The sequence below is a fragment of the Mandrillus leucophaeus genome, unplaced genomic scaffold (genome assembly GCF_000951045.1).
Source record: "Mandrillus leucophaeus isolate KB7577 unplaced genomic scaffold, Mleu.le_1.0 Scaffold377, whole genome shotgun sequence".
Lineage (NCBI taxonomy): Eukaryota > Metazoa > Chordata > Mammalia > Primates > Cercopithecidae > Mandrillus > Mandrillus leucophaeus.
Genome location: NW_012103998.1, coordinates 1,759,115 through 1,785,712, shown reverse-complemented (window position 1 = coordinate 1,785,712; position 26,598 = coordinate 1,759,115). Strand labels below are relative to the sequence as shown.

At 39.7% G+C, this 26,598-nt stretch overlaps 1 protein-coding gene across 4 annotated transcripts in view; it reads right to left on the bottom strand.

Moving 5' to 3' along the window:
- The window catches only part of NR2C1 (nuclear receptor subfamily 2, group C, member 1), a 49,259-nt gene extending 27,276 nt beyond the window's left edge, over positions 1-21,983 (bottom strand). For all 4 annotated transcript variants that reach the window (XM_011990334.1, XM_011990333.1, XM_011990335.1 and 1 more), the window contains exons 1-8: positions 21,919-21,983; positions 17,192-17,422; positions 14,210-14,291; positions 12,618-12,797; positions 11,456-11,603; positions 11,278-11,368; positions 7,179-7,360; positions 4,571-4,736 (exon numbers count right to left, since the gene is read on the bottom strand). In XM_011990334.1, the coding sequence (XP_011845724.1) occupies positions 4,571-4,736; positions 7,179-7,360; positions 11,278-11,368; positions 11,456-11,603; positions 12,618-12,797; positions 14,210-14,291; positions 17,192-17,422; positions 21,919-21,972 (1,134 nt within the window). In that variant the 5' untranslated portion in view covers positions 21,973-21,983. The remainder of the gene's footprint in view (positions 1-4,570; positions 4,737-7,178; positions 7,361-11,277; positions 11,369-11,455; positions 11,604-12,617; positions 12,798-14,209; positions 14,292-17,191; positions 17,423-21,918) is intronic.
- Positions 21,984-26,598: the final 4,615 nt, after the last annotated feature.

The following is a 26,598-nucleotide window of genomic DNA, read 5'->3' as shown; positions in this document are numbered from 1 at the left end:
CACCCGCCTCAGCCTCCCAAAGTGCTGGGATTACAGGTGTGACCCACCGCGCTCCGCTGACATAGCTTTTGAAAAATCACTGCATGGCCGGGTGTGATGGTTTAAGCTTATAATCCCAGCACTTTGGGAGGCCGAGGTGGGCGGATCATTGGAGCTCGTGAGTAACACAGAGCCCAGCATGGGCAACATGATGAAACCTCGTCTGTATTAAAAAAAAAAAAAATACAAAAATCAGCTGGGAGTGGTGGTGCATGCCTGTAGTCCCACCTACTCAGGAGGCTGAGGTGGGAGGATGGCTTGAGTCTGGGAGGCAGAGGCTGCAGTGAGTCGAGATCACGCCACTGCACTCCAGCTCAGGCTACAGAGCTGGTCTTAAAAAAAAAAAAAAAAAATCCTTGGAGGCTGAGCACAAGCACAGTGGCTCAGGCCTATAATCCCAGCACTTTGGGAGGCTGAGGTGGGAAGATCATTGCTTGTGGCCAGGAGTTTGAGACCACCCTGGGCAACACAGTGAAACTCCATCTTCACACAAATATAAAAAGAGCATTTGAGTCAGGAGATCTGGATTCTGCTCCTGACTTTTCGTTAATCACTTCGCCTAATTACCAGTATGACCCTAGATTACATATTTATTCAGTAACTATTTACTTAGAGTTCACTGGGAAGCAGTAAGTGCTACTGTCTCAGTGGAAGAATAAAATAAAAACTGAATGAATGAGCTATAGAAAGGGCTAAGAAAGCTAATGGCATGTGTGAGAAATGATGGGCAGCTGGGTCAGAATGTGGAGGGCCCTAAAAGGTCAAGTTATAGAGACTGGACTTAATTTCATAACATGGGCAATGGGAAGCTACTGAAGGATGGTAAGTAGTGGAGTGACATAATTTGATTTTTAACAAATGTAACGCTGGTACCAGCACACAGGACAAGATGGAAAAGAAAGACTGGAAGCAAATATATTAGGGTAACAAATCAAGAAAGGAATTTTAAAAGGCCTAAAATACGGTGAAGGAAATGAAAAGGGAGGGAGAAAATTCAAGCAATAGAATGGTTAAAATTCAGTTATGGAGTGAGGCTTAGGGAGAATAACTTCCTCTAAAGTTGCAAACATGGGTGACCAGAAAGACTGATTCTAATGTGAAGATAATAAAATTTTAGAAATAAGTATATGCAATTTCCAAAACCACCTCACTTCTGTTGTATATATACAATTTCTAAAATGGGAATATGATCTACCATGATTATTCTTCTAAGGAGATTTTAGGAATCAATTGAAACAAAGTACATGAAATCATACCAAAAATTATGAAGCTTAATAAAAATCTTTTTCTTTCTTTTTTTTTTTTTTAAAGATGGAGTCTCGTTCTGTCACTTAGGCTGGAATGCAGCGATGCAATCTTGGCTCACTGCAACCTCCGCCTCCCGGGTTCAAGCAATTCTTCTGCCTCAGCCTCCTGAGTAGCTGGGGTTATGAGCATGCACCACTGCGCCTGGCTAATTTTTGTATTTTTAGTAAATACGGGGTTTCGTCATGTTGGCCAGGCTGGTCTCCAACTCCTAACCTCAGGTGATCTGCCCGCATAGGCCTCCCGAAGTGCTAGGATTACAGGCATGAGCCACCACGCCTGGCCAATAAAAATCTCAAATATTACTATTGCCCTTGATTTTTCAAAATCAAAACTTCAAGTTTCATTATTAGACTACTTCTCCTTACTATCAAGCTTGCTTTGAACAAGACACTAAAAATCTCTATATCTCTTTCTTCATCCATCAAATGAGAATAAAAATTCTAACCCTGCCAGGTATGGTGGGTCATGCTTGTAATCCCAGCACTTTGGGAGGCTGAGGTGAGAGGATCGCCTGAGGCCAGGAGTATGAGACAAGCCTGGGCAACAAAGTGAGATCCCATCTCTACAAAAAAATTTTTTAAATTAGCTGGGTATGGTAGCACATGCCTATGGTCTCAGCAACATGAAAGGCTGAAGCAGGAGGATCCCTTGAGCCCAGGAGGTCAAGGCTGCAGTGAGCTGTGATTATGCCACTGCACTCCAGCCTGGGTGAGAGTGAGACCCTATCTCAAAAAGAAAGAAAAAAAAATTAAAAATCCTAACCTCAACATACGTGGTGAGGCCCAAAGGAAAGAGTGTACGTGAAAATATGCTGCAAACTACAGTGTACATAGAAATGCAACAGAGGAACAAAATGCTATTCAGCTCAGCAAGTAAGAGAGGATTGAGTTGTTTGATTACAGATGTAGGGTCTTGAAACCCATGACCAGAAAACTTCAATGTGAGAACCATGAAATTACCAGACTCTAGGAGCTAAGCAGAGAAATCACTGAAAAGTAAAATACTTGACTTCACAAGGCTGTAAGTAAGACTCCGAGAAAGGTGAAGCGGTCCTTTTCAGGAGAGTACGAAAATTTATAGTGCTGACTGTGAGGATACTTAGGAAGACAAAGATGGAATGACAAAAGCCAATCCTAGGAAGAAAAAAAAGTTGTAATTTGCCAAATTCTTCTCTCCGAAACATTTCAAGGAATCAAAAACTTTGAGGACTAACATCAACAATAAACAGGTAAACTACCCCTACTTTCTAAAGAGCACTCTGTCCTTTTCCCTCATAGTGGGGCCTGTTCCTACATCTGTCTCATTTCTTCCTTCCTCCCATTTAAATCCAACGCAGAACATAAACCTAAGAAAACAAAAGAATGTCTTTTATCTAGAATAAGAAAGAACAATGGGAAAAAATCAACTTTTGCCTTGCTCCACCCTTGTCCATAAATCTTACCATAATTTTTTAGAATATTATTCCAATTACTTTTTCTTATAGCACTTATAAAAATTTTTCCTGTAGAGTGTAGAAAAAAACATTTCTAATTTTTTCCATGTAAATTATCTTTGGTAAAATTTTACATAAAAATAGGCTTCACTGATATATTTTATTGACTACATCAAATTACACTATTTTAAGCCAAAAAGTTTCTCTGCGGCTATTTCTACCAAGTCAAATTTTTTAAATACAAATATTACTTTGCACTCATAATTTCTACTGATACACATATTTATTTGATAGCTGTACATATTCTCCTTAAAAAAATCCATGGAATTTTATAATCTATAGTAAAATGAGCAGTCACCCTCAGGTATTCCAGGACTACTATATATTGCTAAGTGAAATCTATATGCATTCAATCCCTTTGCATACATCTTGCTAACAGTATCCACAGCTGAGTGGTTAAAATGGAGGAGTCAAAACAACAGGATCTTAATGTAGGATCTCCACAGTGAGCATGGCTATAACTCTGTCCAAGCATTATTTGAATGACAAATCAAAGGGTAGAAAGTGATTTTCTAGTCTTCTACATGTATTATATCTAGTATTCTGCATGTATTGTTTCTGTCATAAAAAGTTAGGTTGGTGAAAAAGTAATTGCAGCCTTAAAAGTAATGGCAAAACCCACAATTATTTATGGGAACAAAATAAATTATAAATGTACCTTCTCCAAAATGGCTAAAAAGTATAACTTAACAACTAAAAGTTAAAATATATTACATGTGTATCTTTTTAAATTTTATTATGTAATTTTTATTTATAATAGAGATGAGGTCTTGGCATGTTGCCCAGGCTAGTCTCCAACTCCTGGGCTCATGCAATCCTCTGGCCTCAGCCTCCCAAAGTACTGGGATGACAGGTGAGAACAGCTGCACCTGGCCAATTGGTATCTTATAATAATGCTGGAAGCCAGCTAATTAAGGTGATACATAACAAATGGAGTTCTCTGTAATTACTATGGTAAGAACAAACTATCTGGGTCTTACTGATTTACAATATAGTAGTAGCTAGGCATTGAACAAAAGCAGTCCATTCAACACATCATGAATGCCAATACTTAAAAGTTTAATAAAATGTGCTGAAAAGTTATAAAAGCTAACATTTATAGATTTAAACCCAATAACTGCTATTATAACTGACTTAATAACAGGATGCTTTATTAAGCCATTATCTTACCTACATAAGGCTTTAGCCTCCTGCATAGATGCACACTAACATGCCCAGCTTATTCAGTATCTTGATAATCAACAGCAGAGAAAAGCCTAAAAAATTTTTGTTTCTATATGCAGATGAGTTTTTTTTCTTTTTCGAGACAGAGTTTCGCTCTTGTTGCCCAGGCTGGAGTGCAATGGCGTGATCTCAGTTCACTGCAACCTCTGCCTCCCAGGTTCAACCAATTCTCCTGCCTCAGCCTCCTGAGTAGCTGGGATTACAGGCATGCGCCACCACGCATGGCTACTTTTGTATTTTCAGTAGAAACAGGGTTTCTCCATGTTGGTCAGGCTGGTCTCGAACTCCTGACCTCAGGTGATCTGCCCACCTGGGCCTCCCAAAGTGGTGGGATTACAGGTGTGAGCCACTGTGCCTGGCCCAGATGAGTATGTTTTAGCTGCTGTTTTGAAATTCTATCAGGGATATTTCTGACTTCAAAAGCACAATAAACATACTTTGATTTTTGAAAGGTAGATCAAAATCAAGCAATACAACATGCAAGTTTAAAAAAACATATAGAAATACCCTGAAAGCTACATGTGAATCGCTGAGAAGTGGTCCCTCTTTTTCGGTGTAATTTATGCTTGAATCTCCAGTGATTAGGTGTACACTTCCTTCCATGCCTGCTACTGAGCTCTGGCAGGCTGTGCTCTCTCCTGGATTCAATGCTTTTGCAAGAGTGTCAAATGCCCTGTATGAAGATATCAGAAGCTGTGAGCTTGACCAAACACCACAATAAAATAACAATTCTACATAGGATTCTAGAATTAAGATTTAAGCCTAAAAAAACTGGTCAGGCTAGTCTAGACCTCAAGTGATATGTCCGCCTCAGCCTTCCCAAGTGCTGGGATTACAGGCGTGAGCCACATGCCTGGCCTAAAGTCTCTTTAAAATCTTGTATAATTAAGGGGGAGAAACATCTTCATATTTTCATACAATAATATGCTTTTAAAAGTTATATATTTTTATCGCTTGAGCCCAGGAGGGCAGGGCTGCAGTGAGCTATGATCACACCACTGTACTCCAGGCTGGTTGACACAGCAAGACCCTGTCTCAATTAAACAAAATTCTTGTTAATGAGTTATTTTTAAAAAACATTATATTTTCGATACTACAAGACTATCAGTCTATTTATTTTGCATACAAAAGTTACTTAGAACAAGGAAAAGAACTTATGTTTACTTTATCATGCACAGTACAATAGGTCTTAAATTTTATTTAAAAATTCAGAAAACATTTTACTTTACTCATGTTTATTTTTGAAACACGTTCTCCCTCTGTCAGCCAGGCTGGAGTGCAGTGGCATGATCATGGCTCACTGTAATCCTGAACTCCTGGGTTCAAGAAAGCGATCCTTCCACCTCAACCTCCCGAGTAGCTGGGACTACATGTGCGCACGATCATGCTCAGCTAACTTTTAAATTATCTGTAGAAACTGGGCCTCACTATGTTGCCCAGGCTGGTCTCCAACTCCTGGACTCAAGCAATCATGCCACCTGAGCCCCCCAAAGTGCTGAGATTACAGGCATGAGCTACTGCACCTGGGCAGAGAGTATTTTAAAATGTGTGGTCATACAGCTAAATCTAAACTGTAACAATTTGATATTAGAATAATAACAAACTAATGTTACTAAATACTCAAAATAGTTCCCCATATTTTTCAATAGGCCTCCTAGAGTTTCTTGAAATCTCATGTTCAACCAAGTACTACTTATTGTGACTCTTAAATGTAGTTTATTCAATATATATATTTTGTTGTTTGAGAAAGAGTCTCGCTCTGTTGCCCAGGCTAGAGTATAGTGGCATGATCTCAGCTCACTGCAACCTCTACCTCCGGGGTTCAAGCGATTCTCCTGCCTCAGTCTCCCAAGTAGCTGGGATTACAGGCATGCACCACCACACCCAGCTAATTTTTTTCATTTTTAGTAGAGATAGGGTTTCACCATGTTGGCCAGGCTGGTCTCAAACTCCTGAACTCAGGTGATCCACCCACCTTGGCCTCCCAAAGTGGTAGGATTACAGGCGTGAGCCAGCACGCCTGGCCAATTCAGTGTATTTTTATCGTATCTTTTTTTTCCTTTAGAGATGGGGTCTAGTTGCTGGTTGACTCAAAATCCGAGGCTGAAGTGATCTGCCCACCTCAGCCTCCTATACACTAATGTGTTCAGCTTATTCATATTTTAAATGATAAACTCAGTGTAGGAAAAGCCTGAATAAATTGTTTCTATATCGTAAGCATTAGTATTTACAGAATAAAAAACAGAATTCTGATACTACTTTCTTCAAGTGTAACTTAAAACTGTAGTTGATTAAATCTTTTACATTAATTTTCATCACTAGAAATTGAGGAGTAGGATCAACATGATTGCTGAGAATGACAAATGTTTCACTCTCCATACACATCTCCATCTTTAGAAGAAGAAAATTCCTAAGTTTTAAGACTACATGTTTAATCTTCTAATATTCATTTATTGATTTTGTCATTTAGAATATAACTTGTCATACTGAATGCAAGTTTTCAGTTAAAACTTACTATGCCTTTATTTTTCTAAGTGAAAATAGAAATGTAGGTTAAGGATTCCTAATACTAAAATCCAAAATGCTCTAAAATCAGAAACTTTTTGAGCACCAACATGATGCCACAAGTGGAAATTTCACACCTGACTTCTCATGATGGGTTGCAGTAAAAATGCAGGTGTATAACAGTTTATTCCCGGTCCAAAAGGGAAAAAAGACCCTCCCAGCTGAGATAAATCTTTTCTGCACACGCCCAGATTCCCCCAAGCAAGCACACCCACTACAGGCCAGACATGCCAATGGCAGGTTCCCCTGATTCCCCATAAGGAGCCAAGATCTATGTGCATTACTCACTGTGGATTTTTGCATATTCTCTTCTTTGTGGCGTAAAGATATTTTTGAAAAGGTCAGAAAGGCCTGCATGGTACCCAGAGTAATGCAAACATTCCAAAATCTGAAATCTGAAATGTTTCTGGTCTGAACAAAGCATTTCAGATAAGGGATAATCAACCTGTATTTGTTTTCTGAAACTTTTATAAATAGCACATAAAAATGTTTTAAGAAATACTGAAAGGCATGTAAACAAAAGGACATTGATAATCAAAAGAGACCTTACCTTGAAACATCACCGTTGGTCTGCATTTCTTGAAATTCACACAAAGAGGTATCATCATTGCTTAAGCTTTCAATCATAGACATTTCATTACTATTTTGAGAAAGATCTTTAGTTTTTCCAAGATTCGCTAATGATGTAACCACACTGGCCAATGTACTTAAATCTCCCTGACATGATTCAGCCTTTAAAAAGAAGGGTATTAAAATTCTGTGAATTGGTATCAGTATTTTTTTCAATCTGAAATATCCAATTATAGATTATGACATGCCAAGAAAAAAGAAGAGCATGATAAATGAAACCTGGAAAGTTAAAGGGCTCTGAGCTTTCAGAAATTTCTTGAGGAAAATACAAATTTAAAAACATCAGGTATATTTCTTAAGAAATGTTTATACATATGTGTATATATATTTTGAGATGGAGTCTCGCTCTGTCACCAGGCTGGAGTGCAATGGCATGATCTCAGCTCACTGCAACCTCCGCCTCCTGGGTTCAAGCGATTCCCCTGCCTCCGCCTCCCAAGTAGCTGGGATTACAGGCACATGCAACCACGCCCAGCTAATTTTTTATATTTTAGCAGAGATGGGGTTTCACCATGTTGGCTAAGATGGTCTCGATCTCCTGACTTTGTGATCTGCCCGCCTCGGCCTCCCAAAGTGCTGGGATTACAGGTGTGAGCCACCGCGCCCGGCAGTATATGTTACTTTTTTTTTAAAGAGACAAGGTCTCCCTTTGTCACCCAGACTGGAGTACAGTGGCACGACCATAGCTCACTGCATCCTCAAATTTCTGGGTTCACGTGATCCTCCTGCCTCGGCCTCCTGAGCAGCTGAGACTGCAGGTATGCACTGCTATGCCTGGCTCGTTTTTTCATTTTTAGACATGGAGTCTTGCTGTGTTGCCCAGGCTAGTCTTGAACTCCTGGCCTCAAGTGATCCTCCCTGCCTCAGCCTCCTGAGTACAATTTCTAAAACTTACTATACAAACTATAAACTTGTATGGAATATAAAGAATACTAGTGAAGGGGGGAAAAAGGGCAAATGAATTGTTGAACAGACTTCCTAAGATGCCAACTTTTGCCAGACACTGTGTTAATTAAATGTGTTAAAAGGCACTGTGTTAAACACAAACATTAAAAGAAATAGATCAGTTACCCATTATTCTCTTCACTTTTTCGTTACTGGAGTTGAAAACTCTCTATATAGGTAAGATACTGATCTTTCGATCTGTCTTTTTTTTGAGACAGAGTCTCACTCTGTCGCCCAGGCTGGAGTGCAGTGGCGCTATCTTGGCTCACTGCAAGCTCTGCTTCCCGGGTTCACGCCATTCTCCCGCCTCAGCCTCCCGAGTAGCCGGGACTACAGGCGCCTGCCACCACGCCTGGCTAATTTTTTCCATTTTTAGTAAAGACGGGGTTTCACTGTGTTAGCCAGGATGGTCTTGATCTCCTGACCTCGTGATCCACCCGTCTTGGCCTCCCAAAGTGTGGGATTACAGGCGTGAGCCACCGCGCCCGGCCCTTCTTGGTGTTCTTAATCCTAAAATAACACATATGTTCCCATGATGTTTCATTTATTATAACAATTATTCAGTTTCTGTGAGATTTATTTTGGTGAATCAGTAGAATAAAACAATTTTTGTGCCCTCCCCAAATTAATCTATGGTCCAAAAATCATTTACTGAAAACCCTACCAGTTAGGTTCTTACATAATTAATACCCATACATGCATTTTATTTAACCTCCATAACAACCCTGTGAAATAGAAATCATCATTCCTCTATCGCCAACCAGAAGAAAGACCCAAATAGTAGAAGTGGGACTGGCTGACTGCAAAAGTCTATGCTTTTTTTTTTTTAGAGACACTCTATTGCCTAGACTGGAGTACAGGGGCATGATCATAGCTCACTGCAGCCTTGAACTCCTAGGCTCAAGTAATCCTCTGCCTCAGCCTCCCAAATAGCTGGGACTACAGGTATGTAACACCATGTCTGGATAATTTTTTTTGTTTTTAGAGACAGAGTCTCGCTATGTTTCCCAGGTTGGTCTCAAATTCCTAGCCTCAAGGAGCTCTTCAACTTCAGCCTCCCGAGTTGCTGGGATACAGGCTTGAGCCACTGTGCCAGAAAAGCCCACAATGTTAAGCAATGCCCCAATAATTTTTCTTATATTTGAATAAAAACTACATTAGTTACAATTTTTAAATGCTTTAATATTCACCTAAAACTTAGTTTATATACTCTCTTCTCTCTAGCAACACATCTAACTGGATTCTTAAGTTTTTGCCCCTAAAGATTCTTAGTCAACATAAAAAACTTTCATCTTGTGACTTCAGAGTTTTGGGGTCATTTGTCAGAGAAGCTTACCATAAGGTTGTCCTAACAATTTCATACAGAGATATACAAGAGAGCACAGTGTCTGAGCAGAGTAGTCTGTCAACGAAATCTAGTTCCCTTCCTTTCCTGAAGGAGTTAATATGTCAATAAAACCAATTATCATTCTAACCTTGAATCATGTAGACAGGGCTAAGTGAAGTTTTCCAAAACATATGGCAAGAGGCCACTGCCTCACCTAGCAATTACATGCTAAAGCCCAATCTGTAAGATAGATACTCTTATTACTCTTATTTTACAGATGAGAAAGTGAGGCACTAACAGGTCAAATAACTTGCCTAATGTTATACAGCTAGTAAGTGGTAGATGAAATTTGATTTCGGAGCCTAAGTATTTAGAGTACTTTAAAGCAGCAAGTGACAAATATATAACGAATCTTGCCTAAGTAGGACAAATAATCTTATAAGTTATATAAAATCAGATCCTGGCTAGGCAGAGTGGCTCATGCACATAAACCCAGCAATGTGGAAGGCCGAGGTAGGAGGATCACTTGAGCCCAGGAGTTCGAGACCAGCTGGGTAACACAATGAGACTTGGTCTCTACAAAAATAGGAAAAATTAGCCAGGCACAGTGGCATGTGCCTGCAGCCCTCGCTTCTTGGGAGGCTGAGGTGAGAGGATCACTGGAGCCTGAGAGGAGGAGGCTGTGGCAAGCCATTACTGTGCCACCACCGCACCCCCAACTTGGGTGACAGAGGGGACCCTGTTTAAAAACCAAACAAAAAACCCAGATCATAGGCTGAGAGAAACCCTGATTGTAGGCTTCCTAAAATCTGTTTTCAGATATGAGTTTTCAGGAGAAATTTTTGTTTCTTGTTCTCCCAAAGGGCTTCTGACAAATACAGAAATTCTTCATGTTCAATTTAAATAAACAAACTGTTTTTCCTTTAGACCCTTGGTCTAACGTAGAGCTGCTCCAATCTCTAAGAGAACTGGATGACCTGGATACATGATAGGAGAGCTCTTGCAGTCCTATTCCTACTCTTGACTCAAGTAAGTATTTTGATGGAGGTGAGCTAAGAATTTCCTTTTACCTGAAATATTTAAATATGTTAAGTATTTTGGCACTAAAAAAAAAAACCATGTATTTTGGCACTAACAAATCTGTAAGGGAACATAAAAGAAATATTAAGAATTTTACACCTATAAATGTCTTTTACTGAGGACTCGTATTTCAAGATGAGGGAAGAGTATGTGTTTGTTGCCTTCATGTTGAAGTGATAATCATCCTAGTGAAATTAGGAACATTTCTGATTTTTTGTTTTTTTGTTTTTTTTGAGACAGAATTTCACTCTTGTTGCCCAGGCTGGAGTGCAGTGGTGCCATCTTGGCTCACCGCAACCTCCACCTACCGGGTTCAAGCGATTCTCCTGCCTCAGCCTCCCGAGTAGCTGGGATTACAGGCATGTGCCACCACACCCAGTTAATTTTTCTATTTTTAGTGGAGACGGGGTTTCTCCATGTTAGTCAGGCTGGTCTTGAACTCCTGACTTCAAGCGATCCACGTGCCTTGGCCTCCCAAAGTGCTGGGATTACAGGTGTGAGCCACCGTGCCCGGCTGAACATTTTTAATTTACGTTAAAAAAAAAAAAAAAGGCATCTTGTAATGTGGAATATTTAAGAATAAAGCAATTTACCAAAGCAAAGGAAGCGATTAGGAAACATTTTAAAATGCTTAAAAAATCTAAGCTTTAAATTGTACTAAACACACCTTATCTGATGTCATCAGCACAGATGACTCAGTTTTTACTCCAGATGGATGAATATTCACGAACATTCCCGAATCTAAAAGTCCCGTTGACCTGTAACAAATAAGCACACATTTTGGCCTGAGTTTCATTGGGAAGAAAAACAAAATGACCAGCTACTCAGTGTCTGTTTTACTTTACCTTGTAGTTTCACTATCTGTTACAAAAGTTGGAGTTGCAGTTAATGGGCTACGAAGGTCCTTTCGGATATAGATTTTTTCTGTTGAAGCGGCACAGTTGGAAGATTTTTCTCGTGATACTTCAATGGGTTTTCTTTCACATTGGACAGCTACAAAAATGTGTTAAACTATTATATCACAATATAGGATTTACAGACAATTATAAATGTAAGCTGTAGGTAAGCCTAATGCTGCTAATAGGAGACATGGCTACCATACTAAACTCCAAAGATAACCATCAATCTTTAGAAATCATGTGCGAGTTCAACAAAGTTGCTTTAGATTAGTAAAACTAACCAATTTGCATCTCTCATTCTTTTTTCTCTCCCTGCTCCCCCATTCCTGTGATAAAAATGAAAAGGAACTTTTTAAAAAGTTCACCATCAGGAAGAAAGAACTAAAGTTAGTAGTCACTTACCTATCTATATGAGAGCTTTAAACAAAATGAAGTGAAATTTAATCCATTGAAAAAATACTGAAAGGAACAAAAAGGCCTAAGGTAGATCTTTTATTAACGAAGGGCAAGAGATTTTTGAGAAGTAATTCAACTACTTGGTCTTCCTTTCTAAAATATAATACATAGTATTTGTAAGAATTTTATCTCATAATACTTAGGAGATAGTACAGTAAGGTTGTTAAACTGCCAGAATTCAAAGCCAGCTTATGCCACTTATATTAGTTGTATGACCTTGAGCAGGTTTCTCAACCTGTTTACCCAAATGTAAAATGGGTAACCTGGTACCTACTGCAGAGAATTGCTGTGAGAGTAAGTTAATACATATGCTAAGTGCAGTGTCTAGCACAGTGCGAGCTCAATCAATACTAGGTATTGTCATTATCTTACTAATCACCTTTGAGTAGTTTAATCAAAAAGTAAACTGGTATCTTAAGCTAGTTAAACTTGCTGCCAAACTACAAATACGTGCTTTTTACACAGGTATTCAATAAATATTAGTTGAAAAAATAAAAAATACATACGTATGTCTGTATTCTTATATTTTTAGTTGGAAAACTGTAAACTAAAAAGTATACATATTTGACCTATTTTAATTTGTTAATTTCAATACTCTTCTAGTTTGCTGGAATCTTTAAAAAGTATTTTCTCCTTAAAAGCTAATACATACAGTCTTGCTTCATTCCAAACGCAATACATCTCTGTAACCTGCAGTATTGACAGCGGTTTCGGTGGTGCTTATTAATAATACAATCCTTTGATCCTCGACATGAATATACTAAATTTTTTCGGATGCTTCTTTTAAAAAATCCTTTGCAGCCTTCACAAGTTACTGCTCCATAATGACGTCCTAGAGATAAAATGTTTAAGAAAACATAAAAGTCACATTATTTCAGAACAGACATGAAATAAGCCAATTTCTTCCCTTTAAACAACATGAGGTGAAACTGATTTTTGAGCTCCTGACATAAAAAACATTTTTAGAAGTTATTTTTATTTATTTATTGTAATTTTTTTAGAGACAGGATCTCACTCTGTGGCCCAGGCTGAAGTGCAATGGTGCAATCACAGTTCACTGCAGTCTCGAACTACTGGACTCAAGTGATATCCCCAAGTAGCTGGAACTACAGGCTTGTGCCACCACACCTGACCAGTTTTGTTATTATTTTTTTTTTTTTGTAGAGACAGTCTTGCCATCTTGCCCAGGTTAGTCTTGAACTCCTGGCCTCAAGCGATCCTCCTGCCTCCACTCCCAAAGTGCTGGGATTACAGGCATGAGCCATCTCACCTGGACTAATGTAATATATTAGTAAAGATCAGAAGTCATCATTTTTAAATGATTCCTTGGCCAAAATTTCTAGTTTTCGCATTAAAACATTTTTCTACAGCTGGGCATGATGGTTCATGCCTGTAATCCCAGCACTTTGGGAGGCCACAGCAGGTGGATCACTTGAGGTCAGGAGTTCGAGATCAGTCTGGCCAACATGGTGAAAGCCCATGTCTACTAAAAATACAAAAATTAGCCGGGCGTGGTGGCACACACCTGTCGTCCCAGCTACCCAGAAGGCCAAGGCAGGAAAATTGCTTGAACCCATGAGGGAGAGGTTGCAGTGAGCCAAGATTGCACCACTGCATTCCAGTCAGGACAACATAGCAAGACTCCATCTCAAAAAAAAAAAAAAAATTTTTTTTTTACATATTCACTTTCAAAAGTGAAATATGCATTTTATTTCATTACAAATCAAATTAAAACTGCACTGAAGTAAAAAAAAATATAAGTGAATAAAGAGCTTTGGAACCAGGCATGGTGGCTCACACCTGTAATTCCAGCACTTTTGAGAGGCCAAGGAGGGGAGGGTGGATCACCTGAGGTCAGGAGTTTGAGACGAGCCTGGCCAACATGGTGAAACCCCATCTCTAACAAAAATACAAAAATTAGCCGTGTGTGCTGGCACACACCTGTAGCCCCAGCTACTTGGGAGGCCGAGGCAGGAGAATTGCTTGAATCCAGGAGGCAGAGGCTGCAGTGAGCTGAGATCACGCCACTGCATTCCAGCCAGAGCAACAGTGAGACTCTATCACAAAAAAAGAACTTCGGGAAAAAATTAGTTAAATTTTATAGGCTACAAATATTCACCATAAAAGTGACATACTTTAAGTAGAAGAAACATGGTAGTGTGGTAGTTATTTCAACAACACGACACATATAGGAGGTTATTTTTTTTTCTTTTTTTATTTTCAGGAGGTTATTCTTAGTGTTACCTGATGCTTTGTCTCCACACACTACGCAAAGATCAAAAACCTTATTTGGTCCCTGGTCTGGAGAAGAATTATCTGTTAGGAGCTAAAAAAACAAAACAAAACAAAACAAAAACCTGTTGTTACTCAGTAGCACTCATTCTATTAAAAAAATTAAAGAACATTCAGTTGGTCTTGCTTTGTTGCTTTCTTTTTCACAAGTTATTTTTAAACTTTGTACTCTATGAAGAGCTCAGAACCTTTCCATGTGGAATGACGTGACAAAAATAAGCTTGTAATAGCATAAAGAGATAACTCTGAACCTTTTAAATAGAAAAGGGGCTATAAATAAATTTCCTTGAGGTAATTATAATCATGCAGATGTGGTTGCTATAAAAAGTATGGACTTAAAAAGCTCATCACTAGGCACAGCTAATAAGATACTGGCAAAGGAAACTAGTTTCTTCTTTAAAAAACAAAAAAAGGCCGGGTGTGGTGGCTCACACCTGTAATCCCAGCACTTTGGGAGGCTGAGGCAGGCAGACCACCTGAGGTCAGGAGTTCAAGACCAGCCTGGCCAATGTGGTGAAACCCTGTCTCTACTAAAAATACAGAAAATTGGCCGGGCGCGGTGGCTCAAGCCTGTAATCCCAGCACTTTGGGAGGCCGAGACGGGCGGATCACAAGGTCAGGAGATTGAGACCATCCTGGCTAACGCGGTGAAACCCCGTCTCTACTAAAAAAAAATAGTCGGGCGAGGTGGCAGGCGCCTGTAGTCCCAGCTACTCGGGAGGCTGAGGCAGGAAAATGGCGTAAACCCAGGAGGCGGAGCTTGCAGTGAGCTGAGATCCAGCCACTGCACTCCAGCCCGGGCGACAGAGCAAGACTCCATCTCAAAAAAACAAAAAAAACAAAAAAAAACAAAAAATTAGCCAAGTGTGGTGGTGTGTGCCTGTTAATCCCAGCTACTTGGGAGGCTGAGGCAGGGAATCACTTGAACCCTGAAGGCAGAGGTTGCAGTGAGCCGAGACTATACCACTGCACTTTGGCCTAGGAGACAGAGCGAGACTCCGTCTAAAGAAAAAAAAAAAAAAAAGGAAACTAGTTTCTTTCTTTAGGTTTATCTTTCAACTTTTTCATCATTTTCTTTCAATCTTGAAATGTGAACAAATAAATTCAATTAAAAAAATGGTATGGCATTTGAACTCCTTCAGGAATACTTCTGATTTTACCAACTTTAAATGGTTCTTAAAATGACTGCCCCTTACTATGTAACATATCGCATCATTTCTTCTTATATCACCACAAAAATCAGTCTTCAATAAGTACTTAAACAAAACAAAAACTTCTGGTACTAGATGTCCTATGAAAGCATCTATGGCAAGTATTACTCTTTTCTTTAATAGCCTACCTGTTACAAATGCTGCTGATCTTTTATCTATTATTCCTAAGTCTGGAAGGAGATATTAAGAGATGAAGGGATTTGCCCACGTTCCTGAGAAAAACATCAGACCAAGTCCAATAGTGGGGCATCCTACAATATACCTGGCCAGTACTCCTCACACAACTGTCAAGGTCATCAAAAACAAGGAAAGTCTGAGAAACTGTCCTAGCCAAGAGAAGCCTAAGGAGACATGTCAACTCAATGCAGGAAGGTATCCTGGATGGGATCCTGGGACAAAAAAAAGCCATTAGGCAAAAACTAAAGAAAATCTAAACACCTATAAACTTAGTTAACATTGTATAAATATTGCTCATTAATTGTAATATATCATGAATGTAAAATGTTAATAATAGGGGAAACTGTGTGTATTTATGGGGGAGTAATATGAGAACTCTGTTCTATATGCTCAGTTTTTCTGAAAATCTAAAACTATTCTAAAAAATCAAGTCTACAGGGTGTCAGGATAGCCGAGTGGTCTAAGGCGCCAGACTCAAAAAATCAAGTCTACTACTTTAAGAAAGAGAAATTAAGGTACGTATAATGTTATACTTTTTTTGTGACTTCTGTCTTGTTGATAAAATAATTTCTTATAAATCTGTGACTGTATCCACTTTCTACCTTTATTTCCAAAACTAATACAAATATCATTGGATGAACAGATGATATCAGGATATACAGGCAAAATTTCATGTTTTATGAATTCAGTTTGTCAATCAAAGAGGAATTTTCTTTCGTGAGTTTTTCATCATAAAAGATGGAACCCAATTTTAAGTAGACCCCCTTCAAAAAGTTTCTGAAGGCAACTTCAGAGTACATTATATTTGTATTCGATCATAACAGCCAGCAGTGAAACCATCGACGTAACCCCACAGGCATGTGGTGTATAAAAGTTTTTGAGTTTTTGAAGAATAATGTGTAGTTTTCTATTCTAGCAAAAACTAAAATGATGTAATGTTAATATATACTACTTCATTTCAGAGTAAAGCAGGAGATCATGACTACACTGCTTGCTATTTCATGAAGATGTGCAAGACAACAAAGGAGGCACAATGCTGATGCCAGCAGCTATAGTCCAAACTTCTTGATTTGGCAGCTTCCTATTTGTAGCACAGGCAGCTTGGTTCTGGAAAATACAGCTACAAAAGCTGCTCCTGAGTTGACAATTTCCTAATTATGCAGAAGTACTAGGTCTCTTAGAAGCCAGTTTTGCAGCATGCTCCAATAGTCATTCTTGAAAACCTGGCCTAGAACTGTTTCTTCAACCTTCCTAACAATTCTGCAAGCTCTCTATATCCTTTATTAAAGGCTGTCCCATCATCCTGGCTACAATAGCCAGAGTGGATCTTACTGCATGCAACAAATAATCCCCCAAAATATATGGCTGTGAGGAAAGTACAGTAGCTCATAGGAGAGAGCTGTCACTGTAGATACTGTGTTGCACATAATTTTATGCATTTTTTTCCTACTGAATATATGTAGATCTAAAGTCTTCATGGCAGGGCTTATGATTAAAAAAACTTTTTATATATATAAGAGGAAAAGACACTTCTATAGTTATTTACCTGCAGGTGTTGTGCAGACAGATCAGGAGTGGTAAAAAATAACTGGTTGACACCTGCTGCATCTGGAGTTGTAAGGAAAACTTTTCCTGGAGTGGAATCTTGCCTGGCCAGAATGACTTTGCTTGGAGTAGAGCCATCATGATTTGTCAGAATGAACTGCTTGCCTTGGGTATTGTGATCAAGTGCTGTCACAATCTGGATCTTCTGCCCAGTTTGCTGCTCTGTAACAATCTAACAAAATCATGAAAAATAATCAATTAAACTCAATCATTTATTTTTCTTTAATGACACAATTATCTTCTTACAAAAACACATCATTTCATATATATTCAATATAACACACACGTACCTTTTAAAATACCAATTCTATTGCCACAAAATTCTATCCTACAGAAATAAACAAATGTGCAAACAAATGTACAATAGTAAGAACATTTTGACTTCACTATTTTGATTCCCTCCTTCCCCTTCCCTCCCATGTTCCATTTAGACAAACATATATTGGGTGATTTATATTAGCTGTTCTGCATACTGGGATGTAGCAGTGAATAAAACAAAACTTTTGCCTTCATGAAGCTTTTATTTTAGTGGGGAAAGACAGATAATAAATAAGCAAATAATAATATTGTCAGGGGGTACTAAGTGCTATGAAGAAAAACAAGGTAAGGTGAGACAGTAACAGAATGAGGGCAACGAGAGAAGTTCACTCTAAGGAGGTGTCATTTTTGCACAGTCCTGAGTGAAGAAACAGACCAAGGGTTACGACTACCTAGGGGAAGAACATTCCAGGTAGAGGAAACAGAGCATATAAGTAGGTCCCAGGGCAGAAGGGAGGGTGTTTGACACATGTGAGGCACAAGGCACAGCGATAGAGATATATGATGAGTAAGACAGAAGGGAAGACAGGGATTACACTAGAATATGGGATCTGAGTGACAGCTGGTACTTAGAGGGCTTTATAGGCCAAACGAAAGTCTAGATTTCCTACTGTGTGAAATAGAGAGCCACCAGAGGGTTTGGAGCAGAGGAGTGACAGGATTTTACTTTTTAAAAAGGAATCAGACAGGCACAGTGACATGCATCTATAATCCCAGCTACTTGGGAGGCTGAGGCAGGAGGATCACTTGAGGCCAGGAGTTCGAGACCAGACTGGGCAACACTGTGAGACCCTGTCTCAAAAAAAAAAAAAAAAAGTATAAAAAAAGTATTCTAAATTTAGTGTGAAGAACAGACTGCAAATGTTCAAGTGCAGGCCGGGTGCAGTGGCTCACGCCCATAATCAGCACCTTGGGAGGCTGAGGCAGGTGGATCCCTTGAGGTCAGGCGTTCAAGCCCAGCCTGGCCAACATGACGACAGCCTGTCTCTACTAAAATATAAAAATTAGCTGGGCATGGTAATGGGTGCCTGTAATCCCAGCAACTGGGGAGGCTGAGACAGGAGAATCACTTGAACCTTGGAGGCAGAAGTTGCAGTAAGCTGGGATTACATCACTATGCTCCAGCCTGGGAGACAGAGGACTCTGCCTCAAAAAAAAAAAAGGACTGGACACAGTGGCTCATGCCTGTAATCCCAGCACTTTGGGAGGCCGAGACAGGCAGCTCATGAGGTCAGGAGATTGAGACCATCCTAGCTAACACAGTGAAATCCCGTCTCTACTAAAAATACAATAAATTAGCTGGGCATGGTGGCATGTGCCTGTAACTCCAGCTATTCGGGAAGCTGAGGCAGGAGAATCACTTGAACCGGGGAGGAGGAGGTTGCAATGAGCCGAGAGCGCACCACTGCACCCCAGCCTGGGTGACAGAGCAAGAGTCTGTCTCAAAAAAAAAAGTTCAGAAGTAAAATTAAGGGAGATCAGAAAGGACACTATTGCAGATACCATCAATATGTGGTTATGACATATGGGCAGAAATACTGGCCAGGAACAGGGTAGTAGCCAAGCTGGGGGTTAAATTGGGATTTATTTATTTTAAGAAGAGAAAAGTAACAAAATATGCTGATGGACTGAAGTGGAATATGAAGAAAGAAGAGTCAAGGACGATTATAAAATTTTGGCTTGAGCAACTGGGAGGACAGAACTGCCATCTGCCATCTGGGGGGAGGAAAAAGTTCATGAATATACAGAACTATTTCAGCATTCAGAGTTTCTGTTATTCAGCAAATATATTACAGAGTAAACATCATTAAGCCAATTAAATTCCTTGATTCAATTTTAAAATGGCAAAGTCGGTTTGTTTCTAATTTTCCAAAATTCCAATCCTGTTCCTTCTGTACCAAACTTTTTCTATTTTTATTTTCCTGAAATTATTTCAGTATTCTTTTCTATGCAAAATTTAAAACAAAGTTCTGATTCACTAATCAGTTTCTACCTAAAGCAAGTTGTATTGGATAAAAGACTAATAGTTCATACTGATTTCTTAGAGAAGAGCATTTAGCGCATTCATGGTCCAACTGCTCTTGGGTTGAAACATTCTGCTTAAATGAGTAAAAGGACATTACTGCAGCATAATAATTATAATAATTGAATATTTAGGCAATCCAAAAAGCCTTCAATAGAGAAGAGTAGTAAATAATGGAAACAGTTCTTAGGTTTCAGGACCACTTTATAGGCTAAAATATTACTGAGGGTTCCGAAGAGTTTTTTTTTTTTGAGACGGAGTTCCACTCTTGTCGCCCAGGCTGGAGTGCAGTGGTGCCATCTCGGCTCGCTGCAACCTGGGTTCAAGCGATTCTCCTGCCTCAGCCTCCCAAGTAGCTGGGACTACAGGCACCGGCCACCCCACCTGGCTAATTTTTTGTATTTTAGTAGGGATGGGGTTTTCTGCATGTGAGTTAGAAATTCAAAGAGAGATTTTAAAAATAGTTGATTCATTTAAAAATTAACAACCCATTAAATGTTAACATAATTTTTTAAAATTTATTTTTAATTTTCATGGGTACATGAGATGTTTTGATACAGGCAGGCAATACGTAAGAATTGCATGGAAAAATAGGGCATCCATCCCCTCAAGCATTTATCCTGTATGTTACAATCAATCAATTATACTCTTTTAGTTATTTTTAAATGTATAATTAAATTATTATTGGCTGGGCGCAGGGGCTCAAGCCTATAATTCCAGTACTTTGGGAGGCTGAGGCGGGCGGATCACGCGGTCAGGAGCTCGAGATCAGCCTGACCAACATGCTGAAACCCCGTCTCTACTAGAAATACAAAATTTAGCCAGGCTTGGTGGCAAGCGCCTGTAATCCCAGCGACTTGGGAGGCTGAGGCAGGAGAATCGACTGAACCAGGGAGGCGGAGAATTGCAGTGAGCCGAGACAGCGCCACTGCACTTCAGCTTGGACAACAGAGCGAGACTCCGTCTCAAAAACTAAAAATAAAAAATTATTGACTATAGTCTGTCTGTTGTGCTATCACAGACTAGGTCTAATTCATTCATCCTATTTTTTTTGGTACCCATTATAACCTATTTCTTAATGACTAAAAACTTTATTTTCCAAACAAACAAAAATGTAGTGGAGAGAATGGCTTTGTTTTACATTCCTACATATTGCTTTAATAAAGTCTGGTTTAACAGAAGTTGGAATCTCGTATCTGTTTCTTCATTTAATCTGTTGGACTATGTTGTTTTGGTTATAACGAGGCTGGGCACAGTACCTCACACCTGTAATCCCAGCACTTTGGAAGGCCAAGGCGAGTGGACTGCTCCTGGTCAGGAGTTCCAGACCAGGCTGGACAACTTGGCAAAACCCTGTTGCTATAAAATATACAAAACATTAGCCAGGTACGTAAGCACGGAAAATGGTCACAAAAAATCAGCCGGAAATATATTTCTTCACCATATATATGGTAAAGAAAATTCAGTTTCATATTTATTGGTTGAAAAGGGGAAGGATATTTTAATACCCTTTTCAAACTGTGAAAGTTGTTCTTTGATACTATATCAACTCAACAAGTGGCAGTTTTTCAAAGGTTAGCTGCAAGGTAGAGTCATAAACTATATTAAAATTTGTTGGTCTATCCTGCAATTTAAATGGATCCTTCACTCATGTATAATTTTGTAACATTATACACTGGTCATCTGGAAAGCAATGATTCAGTGAGTTATGTATACCTTATAAATGTTGACAAATTATATCGTACAGTATAATCACGTCACACAGTCTGTAGAAAATTCCACTGTATACCTGGGAAAGAACAATACCGAAATGGCAAATAACATTTCGGTATTATAAAAAAATGGTCTTCACCTGGTTGATTCTCTGAAAGTGTCCCCAGATAATACTTTGAGAACTTCCAAATTATCTGGTATCTATTACCAAGTATTAGGAGGTAACCATTTAAAAAAATTAAGATGTCAGTATTGACACCGAACTCCTTCTGATCCCACCAAAACTGGTCTCAGATTGTACCCTCTAAAAAGCATTCCCTCCAAAAGCATTCCTACTCACTCTACAGCTCTTTAATTTCCTTCCTTCCTTCCCTTCATTCCTTTCAATTGTTTTTCTTCTGTGCTCCCATTGCACCTGATACAATGACCTGTCACAGAACTTACCACATTCTACTATGAAATGTCTGATTATTCAACTATCTCTCAGTAGCTTGAAAAGCTATCTTAAGTTAGGGAATATCTTTTATTTCTGGAACTCCAGAACCTGGTATATGCATTTAGTATGAATTATAAAAGTTTGGTGGGTCAGTGCATCAACTGTAAACTAGACATACCTCTCCCATCTGTTGTTCAATAATTTGATGTGCAATTTCTTCTATGGTTGCCATGATCTAACTGCCAAGATGTCCTGCCAAAAATAAAAAGATGCTTTATAATTAAATTCACAAAAACACTTTTATTAAATAATTTATAAATAAAACTATATGATATTTAAGATTTGCTTCAAAATAATCTAGTTGAAGTGGGAGGGTTGGCTTTTTCTGAAGTCTCTTTTCCGTTCATGGTTGCCTTTTCCATGTCTTTTTTTTTTCTTTTTTAAAAACAAGGCCTCACTCTATCACCCAGGCTGGAGTGTAGTGGTACCATCACAGCTCACTGCAGTCTCAACCTCCTGGGCTCAAGTGATCCTCCCACCTCAGCCTCCTGAGGAGCTGGAACTACTGGTATACACCACCACACCTGGCTAATTTTTTATTTTTTTGTACAGATGGGATCTCACTGTGTTGCCCGGGCTGGCCTCAAACTCCTGGGCTCAATCTTCCTGTCTCAGCCTCCCAAGTGTTGGAATTGAATTGGCATGAGCCACCACGCCCAGCCCTCCACCATGTATCTTTTTTTTTTTTTGGAGATGGAGTCTCGCTCTGTCACCCAGGTTGGAGTGCAGTGGCACGATCTTGGCTCACTGCAAGCTCCACTTCCTGGGTTCATGCCATTCTCCTGCCTCAGCCTCCCGAGTAGCTGGAACTACAGGCACCTGCCACCACACTGGTTAATTTTTTTGTATTTTTAGTAGAGATAGGGTTTCGCTGTGTTAGCCAGGATGGTCTTGATCTCCTGACCTCGTGATCCACCCGCCTTGGCCTCCCAAAGTGCTGGGATTACAGGCGTGAACCACTGCACCCAGCCCCAGCCCTCCATGTATCTTTAGATGTTTATACAGTCTTCCCTCTGAGTGCCTGTGTCATAATCTCTTCATAGAAAGACATCTGTTATTTTGGATTACGGCATACTCTAATGAACTAATTTTAACTCAATTATCTCTTTTAAGGTCTTATTTCCAAATATACTCAATTCTGCCGTACTGGTGGTTAGGATATCAACACAGGAATTTGGGATTCATGTGATTTTGTGGGAGAACTGAATTCAGCCCATAACACTCAGGCATAAACCTAGCAAGAAACATGCAAGATCTAGGTAGGCAAATAAAACTTTCAAATGCTGCCTAAAGACAAGAAAATCTACACTTGGGCCAGCCCCAGTGGCTCACATCTGTACTCCCAGCACTACGGGAGGCCAAGATGGGCTGATCACCTGAGATCAGGAGTTCAAGACCAGCCTGGCCAACATGGTGAAATGCCATCTCTACTAAAAATACAGAATTAGCCAGGCGTGGTGGCACATGCCTGTAATCCCAGGTACTCGGGACGCTGAAGCAGAATTGCTTGAACCTGGGAGGCGGAGGTTGCAGTGAGCCGAGATCACGCCATTGCACTCCAGCTTGGGCCACAAGAGTGAAATTCTGTCTCATAAAAAAAAAAGAAAAAAAAAAAAATTAGCCGGGCATGGTGGTGGGTGCCTGTAATCCCAGTTACTTGAGAAGCTGAGGCAGAAGAATCCCTTGAACTTGGAAGGCGGAGGCTGTAGTGAGCCAAGATCGCGCCACTACACTCCAGCCTGGGTGACAGAGTGAGACTCCGTCTCAAAAGAGAAAAAAAGAAAAAGAAAAACTACACCTTAAAGGACACATAAGAAAGAAAATGGTTCCAATAACTACCTCCAAGGAAAGAAACTGTAAGTTTGGGAACAGGAATGGGAGGCTTATTTTTCATTGAATAAGTGTTTGGTGCTTTTAAATTTTGCTTAAATACAAGTATTACCACAAAAATTAAAGTAATAAAAAGTAAGAAATCTTTTCCAGAAATCCTAAAATCAACACCAGTGCATTGGTGCATTAGACTCAAAGAAGTCACTTCATAATGAAAACTTAGGAAGATAAACTATTTATCTGAATGAATTCCAGGGACTCACTAGATTAATAGTCATGTACTGCATGATGTTTTAATCAATGAATGAGACTGCATATACAATAGCGGTACCACAAGATTACACCCGTAACACTATTTTTACTGTACCTCTTCTATGTTTAGATTTTTTACTTCCACAAATACTACTGTGTTAAAACTGTCTGCAGTATTCACTAAATTAACATGCTGTGTGGGTTTGCAAACTAAGAGCAACAGGCTATACTGTATAGCCCAGGTGTATGGTAAGTTATATCACTTAGTTTTGTGTAAGTATGCTCTATGATGTTCATTCATGATAAAATCACTTAGGGATGCATTTCTCAGAACACATCCCCATCACATATAACTATATATTTTCCAAGACTAAATTTAACTCCGAAGATAAGGCAACACACACATTCCTTTTTTTCCCCAAAATTTTGTGACTGGATGACTGAAAGAATGATTTTAAACATTTATTAATCCATCCATCCATCCATCCATGCATCCATGCATCTATGTATGCATCTATGCATCCAACCATCCATCCATCCATCCTTCCTTCATGGATGCCACTGAAGGAAGATTCTCAATCTTATAAAAAAGAGCAACTTTCCCTTTCCCTAACTACACCTTTCAGTTGAGTTCCAGGATCTATGTCTGACACTGGGATAGGATAATAAAGACGGTCTCTACCCTGAAGAGATGAGAAAGAAGATAAGCAATGGTATAAGTTAAGGCTGCTCTGATAGCAGTGTCTGTTTTCTTCCCATTCTTTCCAGCTTCAAATAGGATCCAACCTGATAAACCGGCCTTGAGCAGCCAATACAAAAGTAAAATTTCCAAGTTTTTTTTTTTTTTTTTTTTGAGACAGAACCTTGCTCTGTCACCCAGGCTGGAGTGCAGTGGTGCAATCTCAGCTCACTGCAACCTCTGCCTCCCAGGTTCAAGCAATTCTCCTGCCTCAGCCTCCCGAGTAACTGGGATTACAGGCATGCATTACCATGCCCAGCTACTTTTTGTATTTTTTTGTAAAGAAAGAGTTTCACCACGTTGGCCAGGCTGGTCTCGAACTCTTGACCTCAAGTGATCCGCCCACCTCAGTCTCCCGATGTGTTGGGATTACAGGTATGAGGCACTGTACCCAGCCAACACACACATTCTTTATATACTGTTAGTAAAAGGTTAGACTGTTTTAACCTTCCTAGATGTCATTTGCCAATGTATACCAAGAGCCTTAAAAATGTTCATATTCACTGGCTCAAAAATTTATTCAATTTTCTTCCATTCAACAAATACTTGTTGAATGCTTACTATGGGCCTGGCATTCACAGAACGACTTACAGAACTAAATCACATCCTTATTCTTCAACTTCAGACCATCAGTGCTGCTTTAATGGCAAAGGAACAAAGTTTTAATCCCTTCCCTTGGTATTCATTCAATATTTATTATCCTTTCACAAGGTGTCTGGCACTGTGAACACAAGGGAGAGTTCTTTTATAATCCGACTTCCCCCATTCTCATTTCCTGTCACTCTCAGGAGGGGGCCTCTTCAGGTCAAACTATCATGTGCTTTATTCCCCAACATATTCCTACTTTCTCCCTCATTTAAATCCCACCTGACCTTTAAGATTTGGTTCAAGCCAGGGCTCCTGCCTGTAATCCCAGCACTTTAAGAGGCCAAGGCATGTGGATCACCTGAGGTCAAGAGTTCAAGACCAGCCCGGCCAACATGGTGAAACCCCATCTCTACCAAAAATACAAGAATTTAGCCGGGTGTGGTGGATGGTGCCTGTGCTAACAGCTACATGGGAGGCTGAGGCAAGAGAATCGCTTGAATCTAGGAGGCGGAGGTTGCAGTCAGCCGAGATCGTACCATTGCACTCCAGCTTGGGAAACAAGAGCAAAACTCCGTCTGGGAGAAAAACAAAAAATTTGGTTCACAGTTTTTCACCTAGTCTTTCTTCAAGGATCTAGCATTTATTGTGTAGACTAAGGTTGTTAACTAGGATTCAGAAATAGATTTCTGTTAACTCCTAATATTATATGTAAATTTTATCTAAAGGTACATTTTTCTAGAGACAGTTCATAAAAGACTTTAAGAGGCTGCAGATGGTCTTGTGACTGAAAAAAGGCAACGAATTATATTTATCCTATTATTTATTGTATGCTGTTTTGTTTTTATTCCCCAAGAGTAGAGATTATACACTGCGTGGCAGACACCCAGATGGTAGATATTTTGGGGATGTTTGCTCCCTCAAAATCCTTCCTTAGGATGCAGTGCCTGTAATTCCAGCTACTCAACAGGCTGAGGCAGGAGGACAGCTTGAGACCAGAGATCAGTCTGGACAACAAAATGAGGCCCTCCACCATTTCTATAAAACAAAAAAAAAAACCCTTCCTAGAAGACACTAACATGCCCCTTGAAAGACTAAGATTAGCAACATTTCATGCGACCCACTTTTTTTCTTTTTTGAGATGGAGTTTCGCTCTTGTTGCCCAGGCTGGAGTGCAATGGCGCGATCTCTGCTCACAGCAACCTCCGCCTCCCAGGTTCAAGCGATTCTCCTGCCTCAGCCTCTGGAGATGATGGGATCACAGGCGTGCGTCACCACGCCCGGCTCATTTTGTATTTTTACTACAAACGGGGTTTCTCCATGTTGGTCAGGCTGGTCTCGGACTCCTGACCTCAGATGATCCGCCCGCCTAGGCCTCCCAAAGTGCTGGGA